This window comes from Salvelinus fontinalis, chromosome 7, assembly GCF_029448725.1.
Source record: "Salvelinus fontinalis isolate EN_2023a chromosome 7, ASM2944872v1, whole genome shotgun sequence".
Taxonomy (NCBI): domain Eukaryota; kingdom Metazoa; phylum Chordata; class Actinopteri; order Salmoniformes; family Salmonidae; genus Salvelinus; species Salvelinus fontinalis.
Window position 1 is genome coordinate 24293991 of NC_074671.1, and position 24046 is coordinate 24318036.

The 24046-nt window shown below is 43.1% G+C and overlaps 1 protein-coding gene across 4 annotated transcripts in view; it reads left to right on the top strand.

Annotated features, from left to right (window-relative positions):
- LOC129859259 (TGF-beta receptor type-1-like) overlaps positions 1-22704 on the top strand; it is a 67886-nt gene extending 45182 nt beyond the window's left edge. For 2 of the 4 annotated variants that reach the window (XM_055928797.1, XM_055928798.1), the window contains exons 6-9: positions 3524-3680; positions 6836-6960; positions 7294-7424; positions 12380-18188. In XM_055928797.1, the coding sequence (XP_055784772.1) occupies positions 3524-3680; positions 6836-6960; positions 7294-7424; positions 12380-12505 (539 nt within the window). In that variant the 3' untranslated portion in view covers positions 12506-18188. Of the gene's footprint in view, positions 1-3523; positions 3681-6835; positions 6961-7293; positions 7425-12379; positions 18189-21540; positions 21647-21861 lie in introns of those variants that run through there. The other 2 variants (XM_055928799.1, XM_055928800.1) reach the window with 2 other exon arrangements.
- The last annotated feature ends 1342 nt before the right edge of the window (positions 22705-24046 follow it).

Genomic DNA, 24046 nt, shown 5'->3' on the forward strand with positions numbered 1-24046 from the left:
AACGCATTAAAAGGGAAAGAAATTCCACAAATGTACTTTTAAGAAGTCACACCTGTTAATTTAAATGCATTCCCGGTGACTACCTCATGAAGCTGGTTGAGAGAGCTTTGCACACTTTGCATTGTCACGGCAAAGGGTGGCTATTTTGTAGAATCTCACAAAAATATAGTTAGATTGGTTTAACACTTTTTTGGTTACTACATGATTCCATACGTGTTATTTCATAGTTTTGATGTCTAAACTATTATTCTACAGTGTAGAAAATAGTAAAAAACATAAAGAAAAACCCTTGATTGAGTAGGTGTTCTAAAACTTTTGACCGTTAGTGGGTGTATATATACAGTTGAAGTTGGAAGTTTACATACATCTTAGCCATTTAAACTCCTTTTTTTCCCTTTTTTTTTTACTGTTCCTGAAATTTAATCCTAGTAAAGATTTCCTGTCTTAGGTCAGTTAGGATCACCACTTTATTTTAAGAATGTGAAATGTCAGAATAATAGTAGTTATTTATTTAAGCTTTTATTTATTTTTATCACATTCCCAGTTGGTCAGAAGTTTACATGCACTCAATTAGTATTTGGTCGCATTGCCTTTAAATTGTTTAACTTGGGACAAACGTTTCGGGTAGCCTTCCACAAGCTTCCCACAATAAGTTTGGTGAATTTTGTCCCATTCCGCCTGACAGAGCTGGTGTAACGGAGTCAGGTTTGTAGGATCCTTGCTCACACACACTTTTTCAGTTCTGCCCACAAATGTTCTATGGGTTTGAGGTCGGGGCTTTGTGATGGCCACTCCAATTCCTTGACTTTGTTGTCCTTAAGCCATGTTGCCACACCTTTGGAAGTATGCTTGGGGTCAATGTTTTTTTTTGTTGTTGAGATATTTTGTAGTCACGTTGCGCAAGTTGGAACCAGTGATTTTCTGGATCAAGCGCGCCAAATAAATGGACATTTTGGATATATATCGACAGAATTAATCGAACAAAAGGACCATTTGTGATGTATATGGGACATATTGGAGTGCCAACAAAAGAAGCTCGTCAAAGGTAAGGCATGAATTATATCTTTATTTCTTCGTTTTGTCGCGCCTGGAGAGTTGAAATATGATGGTCTGTGTTTGCTTGGGTGCTGTCCTCAGATAATAGCATCGTTTGCTTTCGCCGTAAAGCATTTTTGAAATCTTACACGTTGGCTGGATTCACAACAAGTGTATCTTTAATTTGGTATACTGAATGTGTGATTTTCATGAAAGTTTAATTTTTATAGTAATTTATTTGAATTTGGCTCTCTGCATTTTCACTGGATGTTGGCCAGTTGGGACGCTAGCGTCCCACATATCCCAGAGAGGTTAACTTCCTGACTGGTGTCTTGAGATGTTGCTTCAATATTTCCACATAATTTTCCTTCTTCATTAAGCCATCTATTTTGTGAAGTGCACCAGTCCCTCCTGCAGCAAAGCACCCCACAACATGATGCTGTCACCCCTGTTCTTCACAGTTGGGATGGTCTTCTTCGGCTTGCAAGCCTCCCCCTTTTTCCTCCAATCATAATGAGGGTCATTATGGCCAAACAGTTCTATTTTTGTTTCATCAGACCAGAGGACATTTTCTCAAAGTACGATCTTTGTCCCCATGTGCAGTTGCAAGCTGTAGTCTGGCTTTTTTATGGCAGTTTTGGAGCAGTGGCATCTTCCTTGCTGAGCGGCCTTTCAGGTTGTGTCAATATAGGACTAGTTGTACTGTGGCTATAGATACTTTTGTACCGGTTTCCTCCAGCATCTTCACAAGGTTCTTTGCTGCGGTTCTGTGATTGATTTGCACTTTTCGCACCAAAGTATGTTAATCTCTAGGAGACAGAACGCGTCTCCTTCCTGAGCGGTATGATGGCTGCGTGGTCCCATGATGTTTATACTTGGATACTAAAGTGTGTACAGATGAAATTTGTACCTTCAGGTGTTTGTAAATTGCTCCCAAGGATGAACCAGACTTGTGGAGGTGTACAATTATTTTTCGGAGGTCTTGGCTGATTTTTTTCTGATTTTTTTCCCCCACGATGTCAAGCAAAGAGGCACCGAGTTTGAAGTTAGGCCTTGAAATACGTCCGCAGGTACACCTCCAATTGACTCAGGCTAATTGACATCATTTATCAGAAGCTTCTAAAGCCATGACATCATTTTCTGGAATTTTCCAAGCTGTTTAAAGGCACAGTCAATTTAGTGTATGTAAACTTCTGACCCACTGGAAGTGAAATGATCTGTTTGTAAACAATTGTTGGAATTTTTTTACAAATTAGATGTTATAACCGACTTGTTAACAAACTATAGTTTTGGCAAGAAATTTGTGGAGTGGTTGAAAAACAAGTTTTAATGACACCAACCTAGGTGTATGTAAACTTCTGACTTCAACTGTACCATATACAGGACCTTATTATGGGTCTATTTTCTTATCTGAAGATGCAGGATATGCAAATGCAAAGAATGTGCTTTCAGCTGTCCAGGTTTTTTAGATTAGTATGGATACAAGGAGTAAGGAGAGGAGACCACTTAAGACTATTGAGATGCACCCCCACTCTCTCCACTCCTACATGTCAAATACGATCATGTAGGCACCAGCGGGGACAGGCAGGCTTTTTATCTTTTCAGTTTTTCTCCCCTCACTGTCTGACCTTTGCATCAGTGAGCGCTCAATCTAATTTCTCTCACTTTTTTGTCCCCTCTGTCGCTCTCTCTCTTCTCTCTCGCTTTCCTTCCCTCTCTTTTTCTCTCCTCTTCCCTTCCTTCCCCCTCTCTTTCTCTCCTCTTCCCACCCTCTCATCTCTCTTCTTCTCTCTCTCTGTCCTCCTCCCACCCTCTTCTCTTCACCCACCCTCTCTCTTCACCCACCTTCTCGCTTTTCCCACCCTCTCTCTTTTCCCACCCTCTCTCTTTTCCCATCCTCTCTCTTTTCCCATCCTCTCTCTTTTCCCACCCTCTCTCTTTTCCCACCCTCTCTCTTTTCCCACCCTCTCTCTTCTCCCACCCTCTCTCTTTTCCCATCCTCTCTCTTTTCCCATCCTCTCTCTTTTCCCACCCTCTCTCTTTTCCCACCCTCTCTCTTTTCCCATCCTCTCTCTTTTCCCATCCTCTCTCTTTTCCCACCCTCTCTCTTTTCCCACCCTCTCTCTTTTCCCACCCTCTCTCTTTTCCCATCCTCTCTCTTTTCCCACCCTCTCTCTTTTCCCATCCTCTCTCTTTTCCCACCCTCTCTCTTTTCCCACCCTCTCTCTTTTCCCACCCTCTCTCTTTTCCCATCCTCTCTCTTTTCCCACCCTCTCTCTTTTCCCACCCTCTCTCTTTTCCCACCCTCTCTCTTTTCCCACCCTCTCTCTTCTCCCACCCTCTCTCTTTTCCCATCCTCTCTCTTTTCCCATCCTCTCTCTTCTCCCACCCTCTCTCTTCTCCCACTCTCATCTATTTTCTTTCTCTCTCCCACTCTTTCTTCTTCCTTTCTCACTTCTCCTCTCTCTCTTCTCCCCTCCAATTCCAGGGAAGCCGGCCATCGCCCACAGGGACCTGAAATCTAAGAACATCCTGGTGAAGAAGAGCGGGACGTGCTGCATCGCTGACCTGGGCCTGGCCGTGCGCCATGACTCCGCCACTGACACCATCGACATCGCCCCCAACCACAGAGTAGGAACCAAAAGGTAACTGGACTCCCCATTTGGGCTCCGCTGCCCTCTTATGCCTGTTATTTGGACTGGCAAGGTGATATGACTGAGCCGCCATGCAGGCTCTTTGATGTGGTTAGTGGCAACTTCAAACTACTCCCCCCTCGACGATGGAACGGGAATCAAAAGGTAACAGGAGCCCTTTGGCGGCCATTCTGGCTCCACAAGCTGTCATTGGCTGTAATGATGAGGTGGAGGTGCCTTTTAAACTGTTCATCCATTCTGGCTCCAGAGTGCTGCCAAGCCCCCAACCACAGTGTGAAACTCAAAGGTAAGTGGAGTCCCCAGGGGCGGCCTCTTTCGAGTCGTCATTCATAGTGACTGGAGCCATCACCCCGACTCCCAGCTCCAACAGCTACTGCTGGCCATAATAGGTGAAGGTGCAGTGAAATCGGTAGCAGGTAGGGAGGGAGGGCAGCTGCGAGGGAGGGAGGGGCGGATGGTAGAGAAGGAGGAAAAGAGAGGGGCACACGGCGCGAGTAATTACATGGAAACACGCTGCCCATTCAAATGCGCCGTCTCTACCTCACTGCAGCAGCAACAGGGATGTTTTATGAAACCATGTCTTGTTTCAAAGTAGCCTGGCCAAAATACAACCATAGAAATGTTGAGGGAATTATTTTATACACCCATAATATGCCATTGAAACCAGCATTTTTCTCATGTTTTCACATGAAACATGAAACCGCTAGCGCGTGCCGTTTCCCCTGTAATTGCATTTTGGAACGTTCATGCGTAGTCTACGGCCATGTGCGCATTATTGAGCTTATAATATGAAGAAATAAACTTGATCAACATTTTAAGCTAAACGGTCTGTTCTGTTTTAGTAGCCTCTGCTTTAAAACCAAATATACATTATATGCAGTGGTTTGTCCCAGAACTGTGCCAGGGTCTGTTTTGAACTTTAGAGGGGAAAAAATCCCGGGACGCCCTTAATTTCGAGCCCTGGAGGGAATTATTTTATAAAGACAGGTAATTTGGTTGTAATTGTAATGTTGCAATATTTGATATGCTACCAAGAGTAACCAACCATCCTCCAGCAGAGCCTTAAAGGGACAGTGTTGTATTTTGAAGCAGACTTGAATAGGCAAAGAAGCCAATAGGTGTAGCCTACATTTGTAACTGATTCTCTATGGTGAAAAACATAGTAATGCATTTTATTTTGTAAGGTGGTTCCTTGCACCGTACGATGATGTAAAAATGGTGTTGCAGACCTTTTTTTTCTCTTTTTTTTGACAATTGACTTGAGATTTTGGACGAGTAAAAATCTGTCCTACTTGTGAAGCCCTGCTAGAAACATGTCCCCTGTCTTTCCTTCCCTCTTTTTCCCCCGTTCCCCCCTGCACTCGTGTTTCATGTAGAATTGCCCTCGGACTGGGGACTGTGGGTGTGAGGGGGGGGGATCAATGCTGCAGGCCCAGTACTGAGTCATTGAGAGGTAGATGGGGCGGGGGTGGGGGGGGGGGTGGTCAATGGCATTACCACAGTTTACTATGTTCATTGTCGTTAGGTGGTGGAGCTGCATTAATTGGTGCACTGACACATTGGTGCTGGTAGACAATGTCAAGCCCTGTGAGTTTTTTTACCTTTCTGACGTAGCGCGGGAGACCCCCTTCTTTCTCTTTGGGGTGGTTGTGTTGTGGTTCTGGCTGGCTCTGTCTGTCTGCTCAGCTGGCCCACTGGAATCCCTGGGGCTTAGTGAGGCTCACGGCTCTGGGACTTCACCCTCTGGAACGTCTGTGGACTGTGGAGGGAGATTAGGCCCAGCGCCGCAGCGCTAACACCCTTCCTTCCTGTGGCTCCCAACTTTCCAGAGGAGAGGGTAACCCCCTTCCCAAAACATTCCCTCTCGCTTTCATCTCTAGCTTGGAATCTGGGGTTCCCTTCTTAAGGAACAAAATGTCCTTTCTTTAATGACAGTATTAGAGATATTGCCCCTAGACACTGATCTGTCAGTTTTGTGTTTGAGGGTCTAATGGTGCAGGTGAGAATTTGGAGGAGGGGAAACTGATTGTCGATCTGTGCCAGAAACTTCCAACCGGAGAGAATTGCTGGTTATCAAGAATGTTGTTCATCTACAAATGCTGAGGAGGATAATGTTTCATATCTCTCTGAGAAGCTGTGTTGGGAGAACACGCCTGGCTGCCTAGCAGAGGATAGAATCAGTTTTTGTTTGAATTATTTTAAATAAAAAACAGAGGAATGATTGTATCTTTGATTGCATGGAGTGTGTTGGGCAAATATTGATTCGCTTCTAACTGCTGTGAGATGAGCGTTTCTGAAACGCTCTCAATTGAACGGGAGCGTTTGTAGGTGTATTGAAACCAAACCTTTTGATGGTTTTTATTGTCAGTATGTAACTCCAGCTCAAGGATTTCAATTTAAGACATTTTTGCTCTGTGGAAGGTTGTGAATTAGACTTGTGAATTGAATGCTGCATAAGACGCGGTGCGCGGTCAGTCTACTGTAGTATCTAACCAACCTTGTCGTCTCTCTCTCTCTCTCTCTCTCTCGCTCTCTCTCGCTCTCTCTCGCTCTCTCTCTCTCTCTCGCTCTCTCTCGCTCTCTCTCTCTCTCTCTCTCGCTCTCTCTCTCTCTCTCTCTCTCGCTCTCTCTCGCGCTCTCTCTCTCGCTCTCTCTCTCGCGCTCTCTCTCGCGCTCTCTCTCGCGCTCTCTCTCGCGCTCTCTCTCGCGCTCTCTCTCGCGCTCTCTCTCGCGCTCTCTCTCGCGCTCTCTCTCGCGCTCTCTCTCGCGCTCTCTCTCGCGCTCTCTCTCGCGCTCTCTCTCGCGCTCTCTCTCGCGCTCTCTCTCGCGCTCTCTCTCGCGCTCTCTCTCGCGCTCTCTCTCGCGCTCTCTCTCGCGCTCTCTCTCGCGCTCTCTCTCGCGCTCTCTCTCGCGCTCTCTCTCGCTCTCGCTCTCTCTCGCTCTCGCTCTCTCTCGCTCTCGCTCTCTCTCGCTCTCGCTCTCTCTCGCTCTCGCTCTCTCTCGCTCTCGCTCTCTCTCGCTCTCGCTCTCTCTCTCGCTCTCTCTCGCTCTCTCTCTCGCTCTCTCTCGCTCTCTCTCTCGCTCGCTCTCTCTCTCTCTCGCTCTCTCTCTCGCTCTCTCTTTCCTTCTTTCCCCCCCCCCCCCAGGTATATGGCACCAGAGGTGCTGGACGACTCGATAAACATGAAGCATTTTGAGTCATTTAAGAGGGCAGATATCTACGCCATGGGCTTGGTGTTCTGGGAGATAGCCAGTAGATGCTCTCTAGCAGGTACGTGCGTTGGTCCCCCTGTAGATACGCCGTTATTAATTCACTGTCTGTTGCGCCCCCGATAACAACAGTTGGTGAGTAATATGATGGCGCATAGCAAGTTTATTAGTTCATTAACTAATTCTCTGGTTCTGTTGGATTATCACTGTATATACAAATCACATACATTTCCTTTTTGAAGGACATGAGCTACTTCCTCTGGGATGTTTATGATATATACTGTGCAGAGGACAATTATCCCTTCGAGGGATAATAAACGTTTGTTGTATTGCGTTGTACGTACCGTCAGCGGTTTGTGATGTATTTTAACGCGTCTGACGTGATTTGCGTCAGGCATCGTTGAAGACTACCAGCTGCCATACCATGACCTGGTGCAGTCAGACCCCTCTGTAGAGGAGATGAGGAGGGTGGTGTGTGAGCAGAAGCTACGGCCCAACATTCCAAACCGTTGGCAGAGCTGTGAGGTACGTAACACACACACACACACACACACACACACACACACACACACACACACACACACACACACACACACACACACAGGACCTTCATACCATTAAAAATGCTTATTTTTATTGCTTTGGTTTTTAAACCGTTCACATTCCAAGTTCTGAGGTACGACTCACCTTAAGTGTCTTCTCTTTACAGCCATAATAACTAGCCAATTTCATTACATTTACATTTACATTTAAGTCATTTAGCAGACGCTCTTATCCAGAGTGACTTACAAGTACATACATTCATACTTTTTTGTACTGGTCCCCCGTGGGAATCGAACCCACAACCCTGGCGTTGCAAGCGCCATGCTCTACCAACTGAGCCACACGGGCAATTTCATCAACTGAAAATCCACGTGACATGGTGCGTTTAAACCAAGAACGATCACAGCCCACAAACCTGAAACTCTCCCATGCGTCCATCTATCTCAATAAGACTGGTCTCACAAGCTAGTGTTTCCCTCTCCTCAGTAGAACCACAGTCCCTCCCTCAGAGAGTAACCATCCACCCTGAGGGGAAGAAAGTGTGCTGCGTTTCTCCCCTCTCTCTCTCTCTCTCTCTCTCTCTCTCAGGTTTCCCTCCTTGACGGCATCACACTCTGTTTACAAGGCTCTTTTTTCCCTCTTTTGCTCTTTCTTTCTTCCTCTCTGTTTATTGGTGTTCTGTTTATTGCCTGTAAAACTGAACAATTAGATTAGAGCCAATCCAAAGTAATACAATCTTGTAATCTAATCTGGCCACTACGACCATGCCTTTATGGCTGCCAAGCTGTTGTGACTGTGCTGCACCTGCCATGCAACACAACCCAGTGACAAGACACTGACCGATCAACCGGAGAGATAGATGTCCCTGATACCAAAATAATAGTCTAATGGGTATAGATATTGTTGAGGTATATTCTATATTTCTGCCTTGGCCAGAACAAGTTGTTTGCTGAGTTGTCCCCATACCGAAAACCTTTTTTGTAAAAATATGATTTATAATTTAGATGAATACATACATACAACCTACGGCAACACAAATATTAAGCAATGTAGCATGCCAGTACCAATTGACCACATGTACAGTACAACTAACACAACATGTCAAGACATACAGGTCTGGTTTCACAGAAAAAGATTAAGCCAAATCTCAGACTAAGAAACGCTTTCAATGGAGAATCTCCATTTAGCATGCCAGGCCTAGCATAAACCACCCCAAAATTGAAATATACAGACAGAGGAAAGTCATTCGCTTCTTCTCACCTGGGTTTTAATTGAGGCTAGCTACGGCTGAGGGGGCAGTGGTTTAATGTGCCAATGGGCAGATGGCGCCTCAGCGGCCGCCACTCGTTTCCAGGTCAGGCCGTAAACACAGATGCTTTTTGTTGAGACTGGAGTGTTGCACCGCCACGGTGAGTCAGCCACACCCTGCCAACAACAATACGACCAGGAGGAGGAGGACTGAGAGGAGGAGTGTGTTTTTGTTTGGTAGGATAGAGCAGAGAACAGTGAGGGGACCACCTTGGGGCACCCTCTCCAAACAGACAGTGGTGTAGTTTATGATGAGGTACAGATTACCCTCGTAATGACTTCTCAGAGGACTTCCTTTGCAGACAGACCAAACCGCTGCTTATGTTCATACAGGTTGTCGGGGGTAGTTTTGGTATTCTGTGAGACGCTTTGTTTTCAGAGTCAGGCAGAGCGTGACATGTGGAGAGCCTTCCCGGCCTTGTTTTGTGTCTGACAGCACGACCCTGAAAAACCGCTCTGTCTCACCACAAGCTATGGTTTCAGGGAGTTGTGTGTGTCTAGTCAGTTTGCACACTGTGTGTGTGTGTGTGTGTGTGTGTATATTCGGTTTGCATACTACGTGTGTGCTTACGTGCAGTAAAGTGCACACACACACACACACACACACACAACCCTCTGTGCTCTTTAGCTAGCCACTGGGGCGTTCCTGTGGTTTCCAGCCCACAGCCCCACGGTGGCTTTGTGAACTCTCCAGATAACATCTCCCCTGTGCGTTTTTCTCACATGACTCACCCCTCTTCTGTTTCCCACTCTGGAGAAGAATCTTCTTAGCCAGTCCATCTGTATCATCAGAACCACACGTTGGGTATGAAAAGTCTGCTCGATACAGATTTGGCCTGCATCTAATCTGGCACCCTATTACCTATGTAGTGCACTACTTTGGACCAGAGCCCCCTGGTCCAAAGTAGTGCACTATATCAAAAGTAGTCCACTATGTAGGTAATAGGGTACCGTTCCAGTCAGATGCACACTTAGTCATTTCTAGGTGTCAGGATTATGCCGTGTTCTGGCCTTGAGTCTATTCAGGCATACAAAACGGAGAGCGCTGTGAATGCTTCTTAAAGCAGTAGCCAGCGTGGAGACTAGCTGCTGAAAAGGCCCTGCTGGATGTGAGTCAGTGTAATGTATGTTTGTCAACAGACTGCAGCAGATTGTGGGGGAGTGAGGGACCGTGGTGGGCTGCTGCTGCTCTGCTACTACTGTGCCAGACTTCTCCCACAACCAGGCTATCACTAATACTATTACTGAATAGGGAAGCAAAATATTTGGAACTGAATAGGGAAGTGTCTAGACTCTTAGATCAGTGGGGATTTTTCTATGAGTCCCAACTGTATTGAATGTCCCATGGTCTCATCATGTGAACTTGGGTAATGCCACAGCTTCTGAAACAATAGTACATGCTGTGTTTCTCTAGCCTGTCTCTTACTCTTATCCATAGGGTATTGGTAGATTTTTTAAAATATATTTTATTTCCGCATCGTACACCAATTGGTATGTGTTCACAAAAAAAATAAATGTTTGTTGCATTAAACAAATTGAATGCATTTCACAATTTTTAAATGCATAATTATCAATCCTAAATATTTTAAAGTCATTCAAATATGCATTGTAAAATCGAGCATTGTGTAAGTCAAAATGTAAGCGTTTCACTGTTGACGTTGTCGCTAGTATAATGCTAGGACATGACCAAAATGAGTACCGTAATTGCTGGACTATTAAGCGCACCTGAATATAAGCCGCACCCACTGAATTTAATTTTTTTTTTTTTTTGTACATAAATAAGCCGCAGGTGCCTACCGGTACATTGAAACAAATTTAACTTTACACAGCCTTTAAACGAAACACGGCTTGTAACAAAAATAAATAGGCTTTAACGAAACACGGCTTGTAACAAAAATAAATAGGCTTTAACGAAACAGGCTTGTAACATTTTTTTTTTTTTTAAATAGCAGTAAACAATAGCCTACCAAGAAAGTCCTTGGTCACTATCTTCCTCCTGTGCACTGAAACCACTGAAGTCATCTCCTTTGGTGTCGGAGTTGAATAGCCTCAGAATTGCTTCATCCGATGTTGGATCGTTTTCATTGCGCTCTCCTCACTTTCATCCGGAGGCAAACTCATCCAAGCCTCATTTTCTAGTTCGGGCCATCTGCTTTTATTTCCTCTGAAAACTTTTGTTGTCTTTTTGCACTAAGTCAGTTTCTCACGCTGCTGTTTCCAACGTCTTATCATCGACTCATTAAGGCTCCCGTGCAGCAGCACTATTTCCTTTTCCAACAGCCAGATCGATCGCCTTCAAATTGAAAGCTGCATCATATGCATTTCTCCGTGTCTTTGCCATGATGAGGGTGACAAAATGACTACCGTAATCAGAATGATGGAAAGTTTGAGCGCGCTCGATTTACGTCACATTATGTGACGGTGCTCAGTTTTTTGGCGGCATGAATTTGTGAAAGCGGGAAAAATCCATAAATTAGCCGCGTCATTGTATAAAGCGCAAGGTTCATAGCGTGGGAAAAAAGTAGCGGCTTATAGTCCGGAAATTACGGTAATCATAACTGAACAGTTCCACACATAGAATTACGTAATCTCTGTGGTTAAACACGCCCATTCAAATTGCGGGCTTCTCCCACAACTGGAGCATATACATAGCCACTGACGTGGGTTGTACTGAGAGACCGTAGCAGATGCGGCGGCGAGGCCTACTTGTCAGAAAGCTTCCTGAAGAGTATTTGTCAGCATTAATCCAAATGAGTGCACTCTGTCTTAATAAGCACTAGTGGAAATCTCCAAGATTATGTCCTCGACAGGTTTCTGAGAGATATAGACAAATTATGGCCAGAAAACAGATGCTGTTTACAAGGCTGGCAACAAAATGATTCAACGTCTCATTCCAGCTCCACCAAAAACATGCCATTACTTTCGTAAAAGGATAGTAAGGGGATTTTGGCAATGAAGCATACTTCCCAAGAGTCAGATGAACTTGTGGTTTTATGTCTCTGCATCCAGTATGTAGGAAGTTGCAGGTCATTTTCTATCCCTTTAAACACGTTTTTGAGGAATGAGCATCAAATTGGCCCAGGGTTTTCAATTTAGGAGAGCAAAACGGGGCTATTGTTGAAATAGGTATTGGGTCACCTTGTACACCCAAGGTCCACAGCCAAGCCTCTCAGGAGTCTAACAGTGGAAAGGATAAAAACATCAGTAAGTGGTTAAGAGCACAGGGGCCCAGGTTCACAAAACCTTAAGAAGACATTTTTTCTTAACTGCCATGTTTTCCCCTCTGTACTTTCTTCATAAGTCTATAGTTAAGCAAAGTTGCTATTCCTCAAAGGTTCTTGAAAATGTTCTTGCGCTATTTCTTATGTTTCTCCTTAAACAAAAAGTGTTTTGAATCAGGGCCCTGGCCTCTCCGCGTTTGATCGGGGTACAGTGAAGAGGGGGGGACTCTCCCTATGTGTGTGTGATGCACACTGGGATATTGCCTCTGTTCTGCTGGGAATACGAAACCACTGTTTACTAATATCATTGTCATGATAAAAAATACTCATACACACCTCTGTTCTAACACGTTGCTTTAGTGACGTTTTTTTTTTCATCAAGTCAACCTTCCTCTCTCTTTCCTCCAGGCTCTGCGGGTAATGGCTAAGATCATGAGGGAGTGCTGGTATGCCAACGGAGCCGCCCGCCTCACTGCGCTACGCATCAAGAAGACCCTTTCCCAGCTTAGCCAATCAGAGGGCATCAAGATGTAGACACTCCCTTTCTCTTATTATATTATTCATAATCTTATTATTTTATTATTACCATCATTAGTTCTCGCCCCGCTGATCCTCTTGGTTTGAAAGGAGAGGCGGCCCGGTGAAGTTTTACTCTGATATCCCCGACCCCTCCCTAAACGGCGTCATCGTTTCCTCGTGGCCCCGCTGACCGGCGCGTGGATCTATTTCCTGTGTCACGGAGGTGATGGGTGGATCTGGTGGAGGGATGTTTGCCAGTGCAAACCCCACCCCCCTGTCCTCAAGATTGGTGGGATCACTTCCTCCAGTGCTCGTGAATTACCTATCAGGGTGATTACAGACCGAAGTAGTCCCACCCTGCCACAGATCCATCTCTCAATGCTGTTCAGCAGAAACCAGAGGAAAGGAAACATCAACAACCCATAAGAAAAACCCTAAGGTTGCATGACTGCTGGTCATAACATTCAGGTGACAATGCCTCCATTCCAACAACAAATGTTCTGTCACTGGGCGAGGTAGCTTGGACTCGACGAGAACCGCCCTAGAAAAAGACTGAACGAACTATAGTTTGTTTATTTTTTTACCATCTGGTACTTAAAAACGAGCATATTAATTGAGTTATTATTTGTGTTTTTTCCCATGGAGAGATGCTGTTGGACTCGTCTCCAGAAAATGTTGCATCTTTTTTTAGTGTTTCTTTCTCTTCTCCCTACGTATCACGGTACAGGGGGTCTACAGGTCAGTTTAACTTATTGGTTTTTGTTTGCAAACAAACTGGACATGAGCTCATTCAGTATTGGCCAACATGCTATGGCATATGCAATATAGATAAAATGTATCTATTTTATATACTCTGCTCTGCTACTACTACGACAACAACAGCTCGACAGTCGCCATCATGCCTTCCGAGCCAGGTGATAACCTGAAAGTGCCACTGCTTTAAACCTACCCCCCTTCTTCTCCTCTCATGTCAGTTACTGTGTGAGGGTGGATGGGTGTTGGTGTGGGTGGGTGGGTGTGTGTGTAAGATCACATGGAGTCTTGACAGAAGCCCTCCCAGAGCTGTAGGAGCAGCAGGGAGTGTTCCTCCTCCTATGCACATGAAGGGACACATGTGGCCTTGCCACACTGCCAGGGGCAGCCACAATACCGCCTCTCTGGTGCCATCTACCCACCCTCCCTCTACCCCCCTCCGCCAGCCCCCCTCATCAAAACAGCAACAAGGTATGTCTTTCTATCTTCTCTCTCTATCGCTCTCTCGCTCTCTATCGCTCTCTCGCTCTCTATCGCTCTCTCGCTCTCGCTCTCGCGCTCGCTCGCTCTCTCGCTCGCTCTCTCGCTCTCGCTCGCTCTCGCTCGCTCTCTCTCGCTCTCTCGCTCTCTCTCTCTCTCGCGCTCTCTCTCTCTCTCTCTCGCGCTCTCTCTCTCTCGCGCTCTCTCTCTCTCGCGCTCTCTCTCTCTCTCGCGCTCTCTCTCTCTCTCGCGCTCTCTCTGCTGTATGGGAGAGCTCTCTGGACTATAGAAACTGAATACCAGACTGATAGTGGGGCTAGTACCCACAGGACTACACTGGTCACCTCCAAAGTGGCTTTAAGGAGAAATAAAAAACAGCTCAAGCATTACTGAAGTTGCCCTATGAACATGCATTGTTGGATTATACTTTTTTTGGGGTTGTTTCAGAGTGTGTGACGGCACACATTTATTGTTTTAGATGGCTCTTTAAAGAAAAACAAGGTGAGGTACATTCATTTAAATATAGCAAATGGATATTTACTAAGCCATAGGTTTTCCGGGGGGGGTTTTTGCAACTTTTTCTACTACTACAAGAATGTAAATTTACGGATAAAAATGTTCTGTTACATTATGTAAACTGCTTCACATTTCAGCTTAGCAAATCTTAAGGGACCAATGGAGAGATGCAGGATTGCTTTTGTTTTGTGAAAAGTAAGATGATAAATAATAACTATTAGAAAGTAGGGTCAATATTCTATATAAAGAAAAAAGTAAATATAGCACCAGATTTAAAGCTGCAATATGTAACTTTTTGGGCGACCGTCAAAATTCACATAGAAATGTGAATTATAGATCTGTCATTCTCATTTGAAAGCAAGTCTAAGAATCGGTAGATCTCTTCTATGTGCGTTATTTCTGTGCTTCCTGTTTTTAAGTTTAGTTTTTGCCTTACTTTTGGTTTTGTGCACCAGCTTCAAACACCTGAAAATGCACTATTTTTGGTTATGGAAAATTTCACAATGGTTTAGGTACAATGATTCTCTAAACTATACTTGCTTGTTTTGTCACACAAATTGAAATTAGGCGAATTATTCGAATTTTAGCTACCAGGAAGTGGCAGAGCGGTTTCTGCATAGTGTATCTTTAACAATTGTATGTTTTTGTTTGTATTGTAAGGTGCCCTATTGCCACACACCTAAACATGCAAGCTGCATATTTATACCAATTTGGATTGTGCTCGTTTTGGTATGTTCAGTTTCCACAGTCTTGATGTCACTGCAGCTTATTGTTCTATTTCAGCATACTAAGCAAAACCTCATATTGAAGCATGTGTAAAAAAATATATATAATATTTTTTTTTTTATTAAATACTGTTGTCAATCATCACAAAAAATAAACAGAACCCCAAAATATATGAGTGTTTGGCAATAAGTGCACTTCTTCTGACCTAACTGCACATGAACCTGTGTGGCAATAAGGTTGTCTTTGTTCTTTTATTATTCCTTTGGATTTCTCTTCAACTGTCTGCTGTTTGGATGCATTGTATTTATCTATGGGACACTGCTGCTACAAAATGTCTGCCTCTGTTCAGAAACCAAGATGAGGTCAGAGATGCTCTGTGAGAGCCCCGATTGGATGTACATAACATATCCCACATGCCTCTTAATAGATCTGTGCCATGATGTTTTTGTCTCTACATAATTCACCATTGGTGTTCCCCAAGGGTGAGTGCTGGGATCTCTGTCTCTCTGTTTCTCTCTGTATGTCTGTATGATGCATCAGGTCAATCTTCATCCTGTAGAGAAATGCTGAAGTAGCCCTTTAAGCATTTTTTAAAAATTATTTCTGATTAGATGTGCTTCAGGAAATGATCTTTACATTGTGTTGAACCTTGGAGATTGATTGTATGCTGTGCCATATAGTGGTTTTAGTGATCCCTGCTACATACTGAAAATGTTCATTTGGAAGAATAAAGTTAGTGGAAATGAATGGACAGAGGGCGGGAAATGGTTTATATATACAACTATTGATGTAGGATCTTAATTTGATCACCCCGTTGCAGGAAAACATTCCTGTAAATCAGCAGGACATGTTAAACGTGTGTATTTGAGGTTTAAAAAGACTTCTGAAGTTTGCAATTTTCACTTACAAAAAATGTACCAACCCCTACAAAAATGTCCATTAATTATAATCCACGTAATAACTCTCATTTCCTGTTGCTGCATGATTTTTTTTCAGCGAACTGGTCACATTTTAAGATCCTACATCTTGTATATCTGGCTGGAAGCTCTGTCCTGCACAGTTGGTCAGCAAAAATAGTTTGAACGAAAAGGAAGTGAAAGCTATCCCTAATATTAAGAGAGTAACAGATATCGCTGAAACTAAAGAAAAAAAGAGCAGAAATGTCATCATGCTGAATTTGGTCCCCGTGCGTGTACATAATGCTAGATCTTAGAGCTTGTGTTTGTGGCAAGGTCAACTCCATTCTCTGGGACATAACAACAACACTCAAACAGCAGCAGTTCAGCTGACTACTTCGCTATCTATGCCTCCGTTGTCTACACTGGGCCAACGTTCATTCTGTGTCCGGACACATTTCTGTCTTAAAATCACCAGCAGCCTTTCTTTTCGTTTCCAAAATCAAAGGTGACTTATTCTTACATTAACTGTAAAAAACATGACATATCCAGGTATTCGTCTCAGTGATACGCAGGTCATTTTTCCTGGCCATACCAGCTTACGTGTTAACAGAAACAACGACAACAACCATACCTTTGCACCTCTGATTTTATTATAAAAATGGGGCGACACAGTCGCGGCTTTCGGGGTGGTCTAGAGTGGAAAAGTGGCGTTTTAGGTCTCGAAGCGCATTTAGTTTGCCTAGAGGTCTCTTGAGGTGCTACCAGTGTCCTTTTCAATATCCCCCCCACCACCCCAACCCCCCAAAACGTTTCTGTGCCTCCTTTCTGCTCATCTATTTCCACCCAAACACAGAAAGGAGACACAAGCCAGGATGTCCCAGGCAGCAGACTGCCAGCGGCCATCTTTGTTGCACCAGTTATAAGGGTTGAAAGGGTGGGTGTTTGCTGTACGTGCCCTTTTGTGTCCCAAACCCATATGATCTGGTAATTTTATCACTGGCAGACAAATGGTGTAGACGGCACCGCTGGATATGCAGTCTGCTCAGACAGAAACGCAGTACTGTTGCTCCAAGCAAGGAGCAACACTAATGGTTCCTATTTTTATTTGATTTAATTTGTTTTAAATTCATTATTTGATTTATTGTGTGATCTATTTGAGGCCAGGGAGATATGCAAATGATGACCCCAAAAAAATGTAAGCACTGAGATTAAACGGACGTGAATGTATAAACTCAAATGGCTCTACCTTTCCCGAGAGAGGCCGCAAACCGGAGCACAATTTGCATAATTTCTTCAAAGGTCATGCATATGCCCAGTTGGCATGCAAAACCACAACACACGGGTTCCTCTTATAGTTATGCAAATTTTTTGGTTAACGTGGTCCCTTGGCTTTCCATTTTTCACTCCTGTCCTGTTTGGCCACAGTTTTACTGGTCTCTATCTATGCTACTATCTGGACCTTTTTTTGTGCAGTACTGTGGCTCAGTAGTGTCAGAAAGCACAGGCATCATCATTCTGGAGACATGTTTAGAAAGCAATGGTTTGGGTCACAAAAGGGTCCTGCTTGCTAAATAAAAAACCAATAGAGGTGCTCTCCACGTGTTCCCTGTGGCTGCTGTAGTGAGACCATTGTGTAAAAGAAAGCTTTATCGTGTTTTATTTGGTGCCTAAGTTAGACTATTCTCTCTTCTGTCATTTTTCCTCCTAGAATGACGAGCTGCATGTGATTGTGTTCCAATGTATGCATCACTTGATTTATAAATAAACAAAAAAAGTTGAAAAAAATATGAAGTGTAATTAACAGGATATTGGGTCATTCAAATCTAAAGAAAATACCTCCTCTGAAGACCAATGTGTTTTTACCTCAATGTATATATTCGATTTGTTTACGCCTAGTTTAGATTTTTTTTTGTTTCTATGAAATGCTAATTTGAAGAATACACATTTGTCAATGGTACTTTTTTGTCGTCAATGGTATTGTGTTTTGTGGTGTTCCCAAGCAGTATATTCCTCTATTTTCCATTATCACTCTTTGACTTCTGTTCTCTCCCAAATGTAAATGCTTTACCAACGTCAAAACCTTAGTCTTTTCCAAGCCCCTCTGAGCTGTGTTAAAAATGTCTTGTTCTTTTTAAGTGGTCAAAAGGGAGGCTGCAAGGATTTTCAGAATCGCCTGTGCCCCCTTCTGAATACTTCTAATGCATATGTATTGACTTTTTTTGAATAGTGTGCACCGAAGAATGAACGATCAACATAGGATAGCTTATGTTAAGTTCTAACATAGTTGGAGTACAAAGTGGTGTGAATAAAATACGTTTCTGTAAGACCATGGTTTTCTTTGTGGTGTTGGATTCACATTCACAGTCTGTGTAAGGAATGAACCATGTATTTAATTACTGCTGGGGGGTTCTGGTGTGCCAGTACATGAGGATTAGACCTTTCTATCAAACACAATGGAATAAATACTCTTGGTTTTGGCTGAAGGCTAGCCTGTAGCCCAGGGCTCTCCAACCCTGTTCCCAGAGAGCTAGCCTGTTGTAGGTTTTTAGCTCCAACCCCAGTTGTAACTAACCTGAATAATCTTATCAACCAGCTAATTATTAGCATCAGGTGTGCTAGATTGTGTTTCGGAGTGAGAAAATATAGGACGGTAGCTCTCCAGGAACAGCTCTGCATGTAGCTTATGGCCTCACTGGTGAACATGTAGAAAGTACAAAAAATGCTGTCTGGGCCAGCGTACTGTTATCTACCTTTAAAACATTGTTGTAGCGTATTGCTGCCTGTGAGGGTTTTACTACAAAGCAGGATCAATATTCAGAAATGTTTTTATTTTTATTAAAATATTTTTTTTGATCTTGAAATGGCCATGGTCTAATTGACTCACAACCAAAAACACATTAAGTTTAGATTTCTTAATGAACCATAAAATCCATAGTTATTTCTGTTTGTTTATCAAAGTTAGCTGGCTAACTCATTGATCCGGCTATATAGTACACCACTCTGGTATTAATCAGATGTTATTTACTAGGAGCGGATGTTCTATCAATGAATACTTTTGTGTACTTCAAATAATTCAACACAATTGGTGTCCACCATGTAATTTCGAGCTAAATAACTGGTACTTTCCGTACTGCTCTCCTCTGCAGTGTCAGGTCTATTTGAGGCTCCATCAGAAATGATTTGTTCTGTCAGGAGGAAATAATTGCTGTCAATCTTCTCTGTACTTGTGTATGGAAGTCATCTGTCTATAGTCTCCCACTTGTTGTCAAATATAAAATAAAAACTTTCTCATTACCAATTTAGCAACAATATCTGTGTACATACTGAGATGTATTTTTATCTTAATTAGATATAGATGCTTCAATAGTTTGATGGTTTTTATTGGGCCACCATTAGAATTGAATCCTTTGGTATTGATCTCTCTACCATTGGCTCTCCTGGCCCCAATATCTAATTTGAGGCAACATTGATAGTGAAGTGTTTTAAAGATGTCTAGGCAAGCAGTGCTCAGTTAGGCTTATACACTATCTATTTGCCCCTCATTGATTTTTGTGACACTGACAATTATGGGCACCTACTCTCGGCAAGCCCACTAGAAACCAAAGGGGCCAAACACAAACTGGCGATGGAAATGGGTTGTCTTTTTTTTCTCCCGATGCTCAGTTGGCTGCCGCATCCTAGTTTAATGGGGTGGATAGTTCAGATCCTCTTATTTGTTATTTCTATCTGCCCTCTCTCTCTTTCGACGCACATTAAGTACAGAGTAGTGTACAGATACATTTTTCTCAAGAGGAAAGATGCTGTTCATTTCAGAGCTGAGCATTCATGGGTAAAAGAATGTGAACGTCGATCCCCTGCAATGCGAATCGAGGATTTACAAGTGTCTGAATGCTGTTGCAAATTCTAGCATAAATGACATTATTTACACCATGGTTTATAGAATGATGTTACTATGATGCAGTATATTGACATACTGTATCTAAAACCTGTTACATAATGTGTTTTCGATGCATAATACCCATTGTACCTGTGTTGTGTGAGGTGCAGTACAGTTCCGAGAAGCAGCCTTCGTGCAACTCTCCACTAGGGTCTCATTCTCATTGTAGGAGAGCAATGTAGTCTGAAAGTTTCCTCCACCATAATCCCTGGTGTTTTACAATAGCTAATGATGTGCGCACCGCTCTATCCTTTTTGTTTTATGTGTGGATACGCTGGGGCGCTCCCAAGGCCTCTCGGAGCAAAAGGGTCAATAGCAAAATGAGGAAATCGATGGGCTGAATCACAAACTATGCTGCCTACACCCCCGCACCACGGTCTCGCCGCTACGCAGACGTTTCACTGTGGTGCTGGAGCTCAGACCAAGCTGAAGACTTGTCAATACAGAATGGGTAAAAGGCTTGAATAATAGAACCGTAACAACAGCCACACAGTAAAAAAACTGAAATTCTACAGACATTGGCTGTGTCTCGATAGTGTAAATTAGGTTTCTTCATTTCCATTGATGAATATGAACTGGATTGGTGATAGCAAATACTGTAGCTTGTGTAGGCATTCTCCACCCTATTGCTTTCCCCTTGCAGTGTTTTACAGCTCAGTGCAGGTTAAGGAGAGGAGACGAGGAGAAGAAGCAGCTTGAGACTGAGATGCACCCATTGAATGTTTAATAGGCTTGGCTAGTAGATTCCAGTCAATACTGCCTGCTTCTATTGACACTCAAAAGCTGCCTGACGTGAACCAATCTCCTGATAGCTGTGTGGTGGCAATGGGAAATAACTCCTACAAAATGACTCATTAGCAGCGCATGTCACGCCACACATAATACATACACTGAGTGCACAAAACATTAAGAAGACATGCTCTTTCCATAACATAGACTGACCAGGTGAAAGTGATGATCCCTTATTGATGTTACTTCAATCAGTGTAGATGAAGGGGAGGAGATGGGTTAAAGAAGGATTTTTAAGCCTTCAGACAATTTGAGACATGGGTTGTGTTTGTGTGCCATTCAGAGGGTGAATGGTCAAGAAAAGGAAATGTATTTATTTATTTCACCTTTATTTAACCAGGTAGGCTAGTTGAGAACAAGTTCTCATTTGCAACTGCGACCTGGCCAAGATAAAGCAAATCAGTTCGACACATACAACAACACAGAGTTACACATGGAATAAACATGTAAGTGCCTTTGAATGAGGTATGGTAGTAGGTACCAGGCTCACCAGTTTGTGTCAAGAACTGCAACGCTGCTGTTTTTTCCCCCACACTCAACAGTTTCCCATCTGTATCAATAATGGCCCACCACCCAAAGGACATCCAGCCAACTTGACACAACTGTGGGAAGCATTGGAGTCAACATGGGCCAGCATCCCTGTGGAACACTTTCAACAACTTGTGGAGTCCATACCCTGACATTGAGGCTGTTCTGATGGCAAAAGGGGGAGTAGGAGGGTGCAACTCAATATTAGGATGGTGTTCCTAATGTTGGGCATAGTAAGGGAATGTACATGATACTTCATGTATAATGGAATTGCAGTGATTGGCTGATTCTCCGTACACAAAATCACACACTGACAGAGCCCATTATAAATGTCTCAAAACAGTCACACTTTGCTGCAGTGTATAAAAATTGTCAGACAGTATCCAGACAGTGATTTATTTTCTCTGTTCTCCCCTTTTTAGCAGTATAAATGCAGGAGCTGGTGGTGAAGGGAAGAACATGCTGACAAGAAGCAGAACAGCAAGTCAAGAGTCGGGCAGCATGTAGATGTTGTGTCCTTGAGTGCAGGTAACAGAACTGATGCATCATTTAATAGTCAAGCAGAATGGAACGTATGCAGAAATATTTAATACAGGTAACTGGATTTGTGAACCTTGTGTTTTTAAGCTTACAGTATCAGTATGTAAAATCCAAAGTTTGATTCACACTTGATTTTTACAGATATGTCAATGTGCATTTCATCTACACATTAAATAAAAAGACCAATGCTGTGTTTTATGAAGGTAAAGAAAATGCAAGCAGGTGTCACGTCACACCATCAATAAAACCACCAGAGGAGGGAGCTGCTGCCCACCAATTCAGCTTCTGAGCCACTGCTGTGTACGACGGGGTCGACGAGTTTCTTTCTTTGTTCCCCATCTTCTGCATTCCGCTGTGATGTGCTCCTTTTATACGTATCTTATCCACAAGCCCCAGCTGACAAAATGTTTTCAAACAGGATATGAAAATTGGCATTTTAACAGAAGAAGTTGCGTCTTGGGGGCCTACAAACGAATCATGCATAACTCAGGGTATAAACATCTGGGGGGTGGTAGTAAATGTGAATTTTAATTACCTTCTACATGTTGTCATTGTGAAATTTAGTACATATTGGAACGTTTTGCTGCCTAATTGACCATACTTAGCATATTAATTGTACAAAGTATATCAGTGTCAACACCTATGCAGACTGAAGATGGAAAACAAATTAAAACGTTTAGATCAGAGGGGCACATGTCAAGTAGACTGTCGTTCTACCGTCTATCTTGCTAACTCGATATAAGATTGAGGATCGAGATGTTTTGAAAGTAAATTGATATTGGCAGTTATATGGACTCATCTTGGGGCGGCGGGTAGCGTTGGGCCAGTAACCAAAAAGTTTGCTGGATCGAATCCCTGAGCTGACAAGGTACAAATCTGGTGTTTTGTTTTGAACAAGGCCAGTTTAACCCACTGTTCCCCGTTTAGGCCATCATTATAAATAAGAATTTGTTCATAACTGACTTGCCTAGTAAAGGTTAAATTTATTAAAAAAACAAATTGTCTGTCATCCTATCCACCAAATAAAGTAGTATATGTTACATCTGTACCATTTTGGTGGTGATACAATTTATATACAAAATCTATTGGACCTGAGATAGGTCTTGTCATCAATACAAGTAATTATTTCAGGACCCAAGGTGGCCAACAGTTTTCTACAGTTGATGAATATTTAACATTAAGTCAACCATAGATGTGGCTCATTTCCCATTGAATAAATAATATGTGCACAAAAGATAGATCTCCATGAATATAACCTGGCATGTACCAGTCCCCCTAGTAATTCCTTCCATTCATGATTGACTTGATCACTGACTGTTGAGAAATCACTAAACAGCTGAGAGAAATAAAGACAATGTGAAGGTGGGAGAGAAGATTCAACCAAGTTTGCTTTCATCCATACAGCCTATTCAGATCTGTAAGATCAGCACTGCTGAGCCTCAAATAGACAGGGAGGTTGGGTAGGCATTGTAGGAGCATTAAGACAGAGCCTGTCAATTTGCAGTGGCCTAGAGAGAGTGCCTGGTCCCCCCCTGGTGTTCCAATCATAGATTTACTCTCTAATCCACATCAAATGTTGTTAGGCATTTGAGGGTAATTAAGGATAATCAATTTAACCTCCCGGAAACATGTGCCCATTTTAGCAAGCCGCCCTAGGAATTAACACCCATTTGCACACGCTCGGGATGGGATGAGGAATTAAACGTGCTAAAGTCTGTTATGATAATAGCACAACTCCCTGTTGTTACTGTTCCTCCATTGCCAGGCTTTGATATTTCACTAATTAAAGTGAGATCCACAGTAGATAAATTCCTGGGTTTACCTCAGAGGAAACTTCATATTATTATTTTTCTCCTGAAAAATAGATTAATTGAGATTTACTTTTCAAGTGGTTTTAACACAAATTATTTGTAAAAAGCTTAGTGTAGTGTTATTTTAATGGCTCCTCAGATCATCCTCAAAAAGGCATATGTACACGTAGGGGGACGTCTAACCAAAACAAGACATGTGCGCGTGGTGTGTGTGTGTGTGTGCTTGCAATTATGTAATACTAACCAATTAAATCCAAGCAGAACACACTGGTACCAATCAATCAGTTAAAGACATGCACATCCTCTATAGTGGTCAAACAACCTCATAATGAGGGGTCAGACACTATGTTGCACCATGGCCATTACACTAATCACAGCTTGTTAACCTAATACACTACATTAGTGAAAACCATCAGGCATTTGCTTCAGCAAACATCATCAGGCTACTATAGGTATGCAAAAGTAATCTTTATACAACAGTGACCCTGGAGCAGATGCAGGCTTTTGTCTTTGTGTGACCTATATTCCCTCCCCTCTCTGATTAATACCTGTGTGTGTGTGTGTGTGTGTGCGTGCA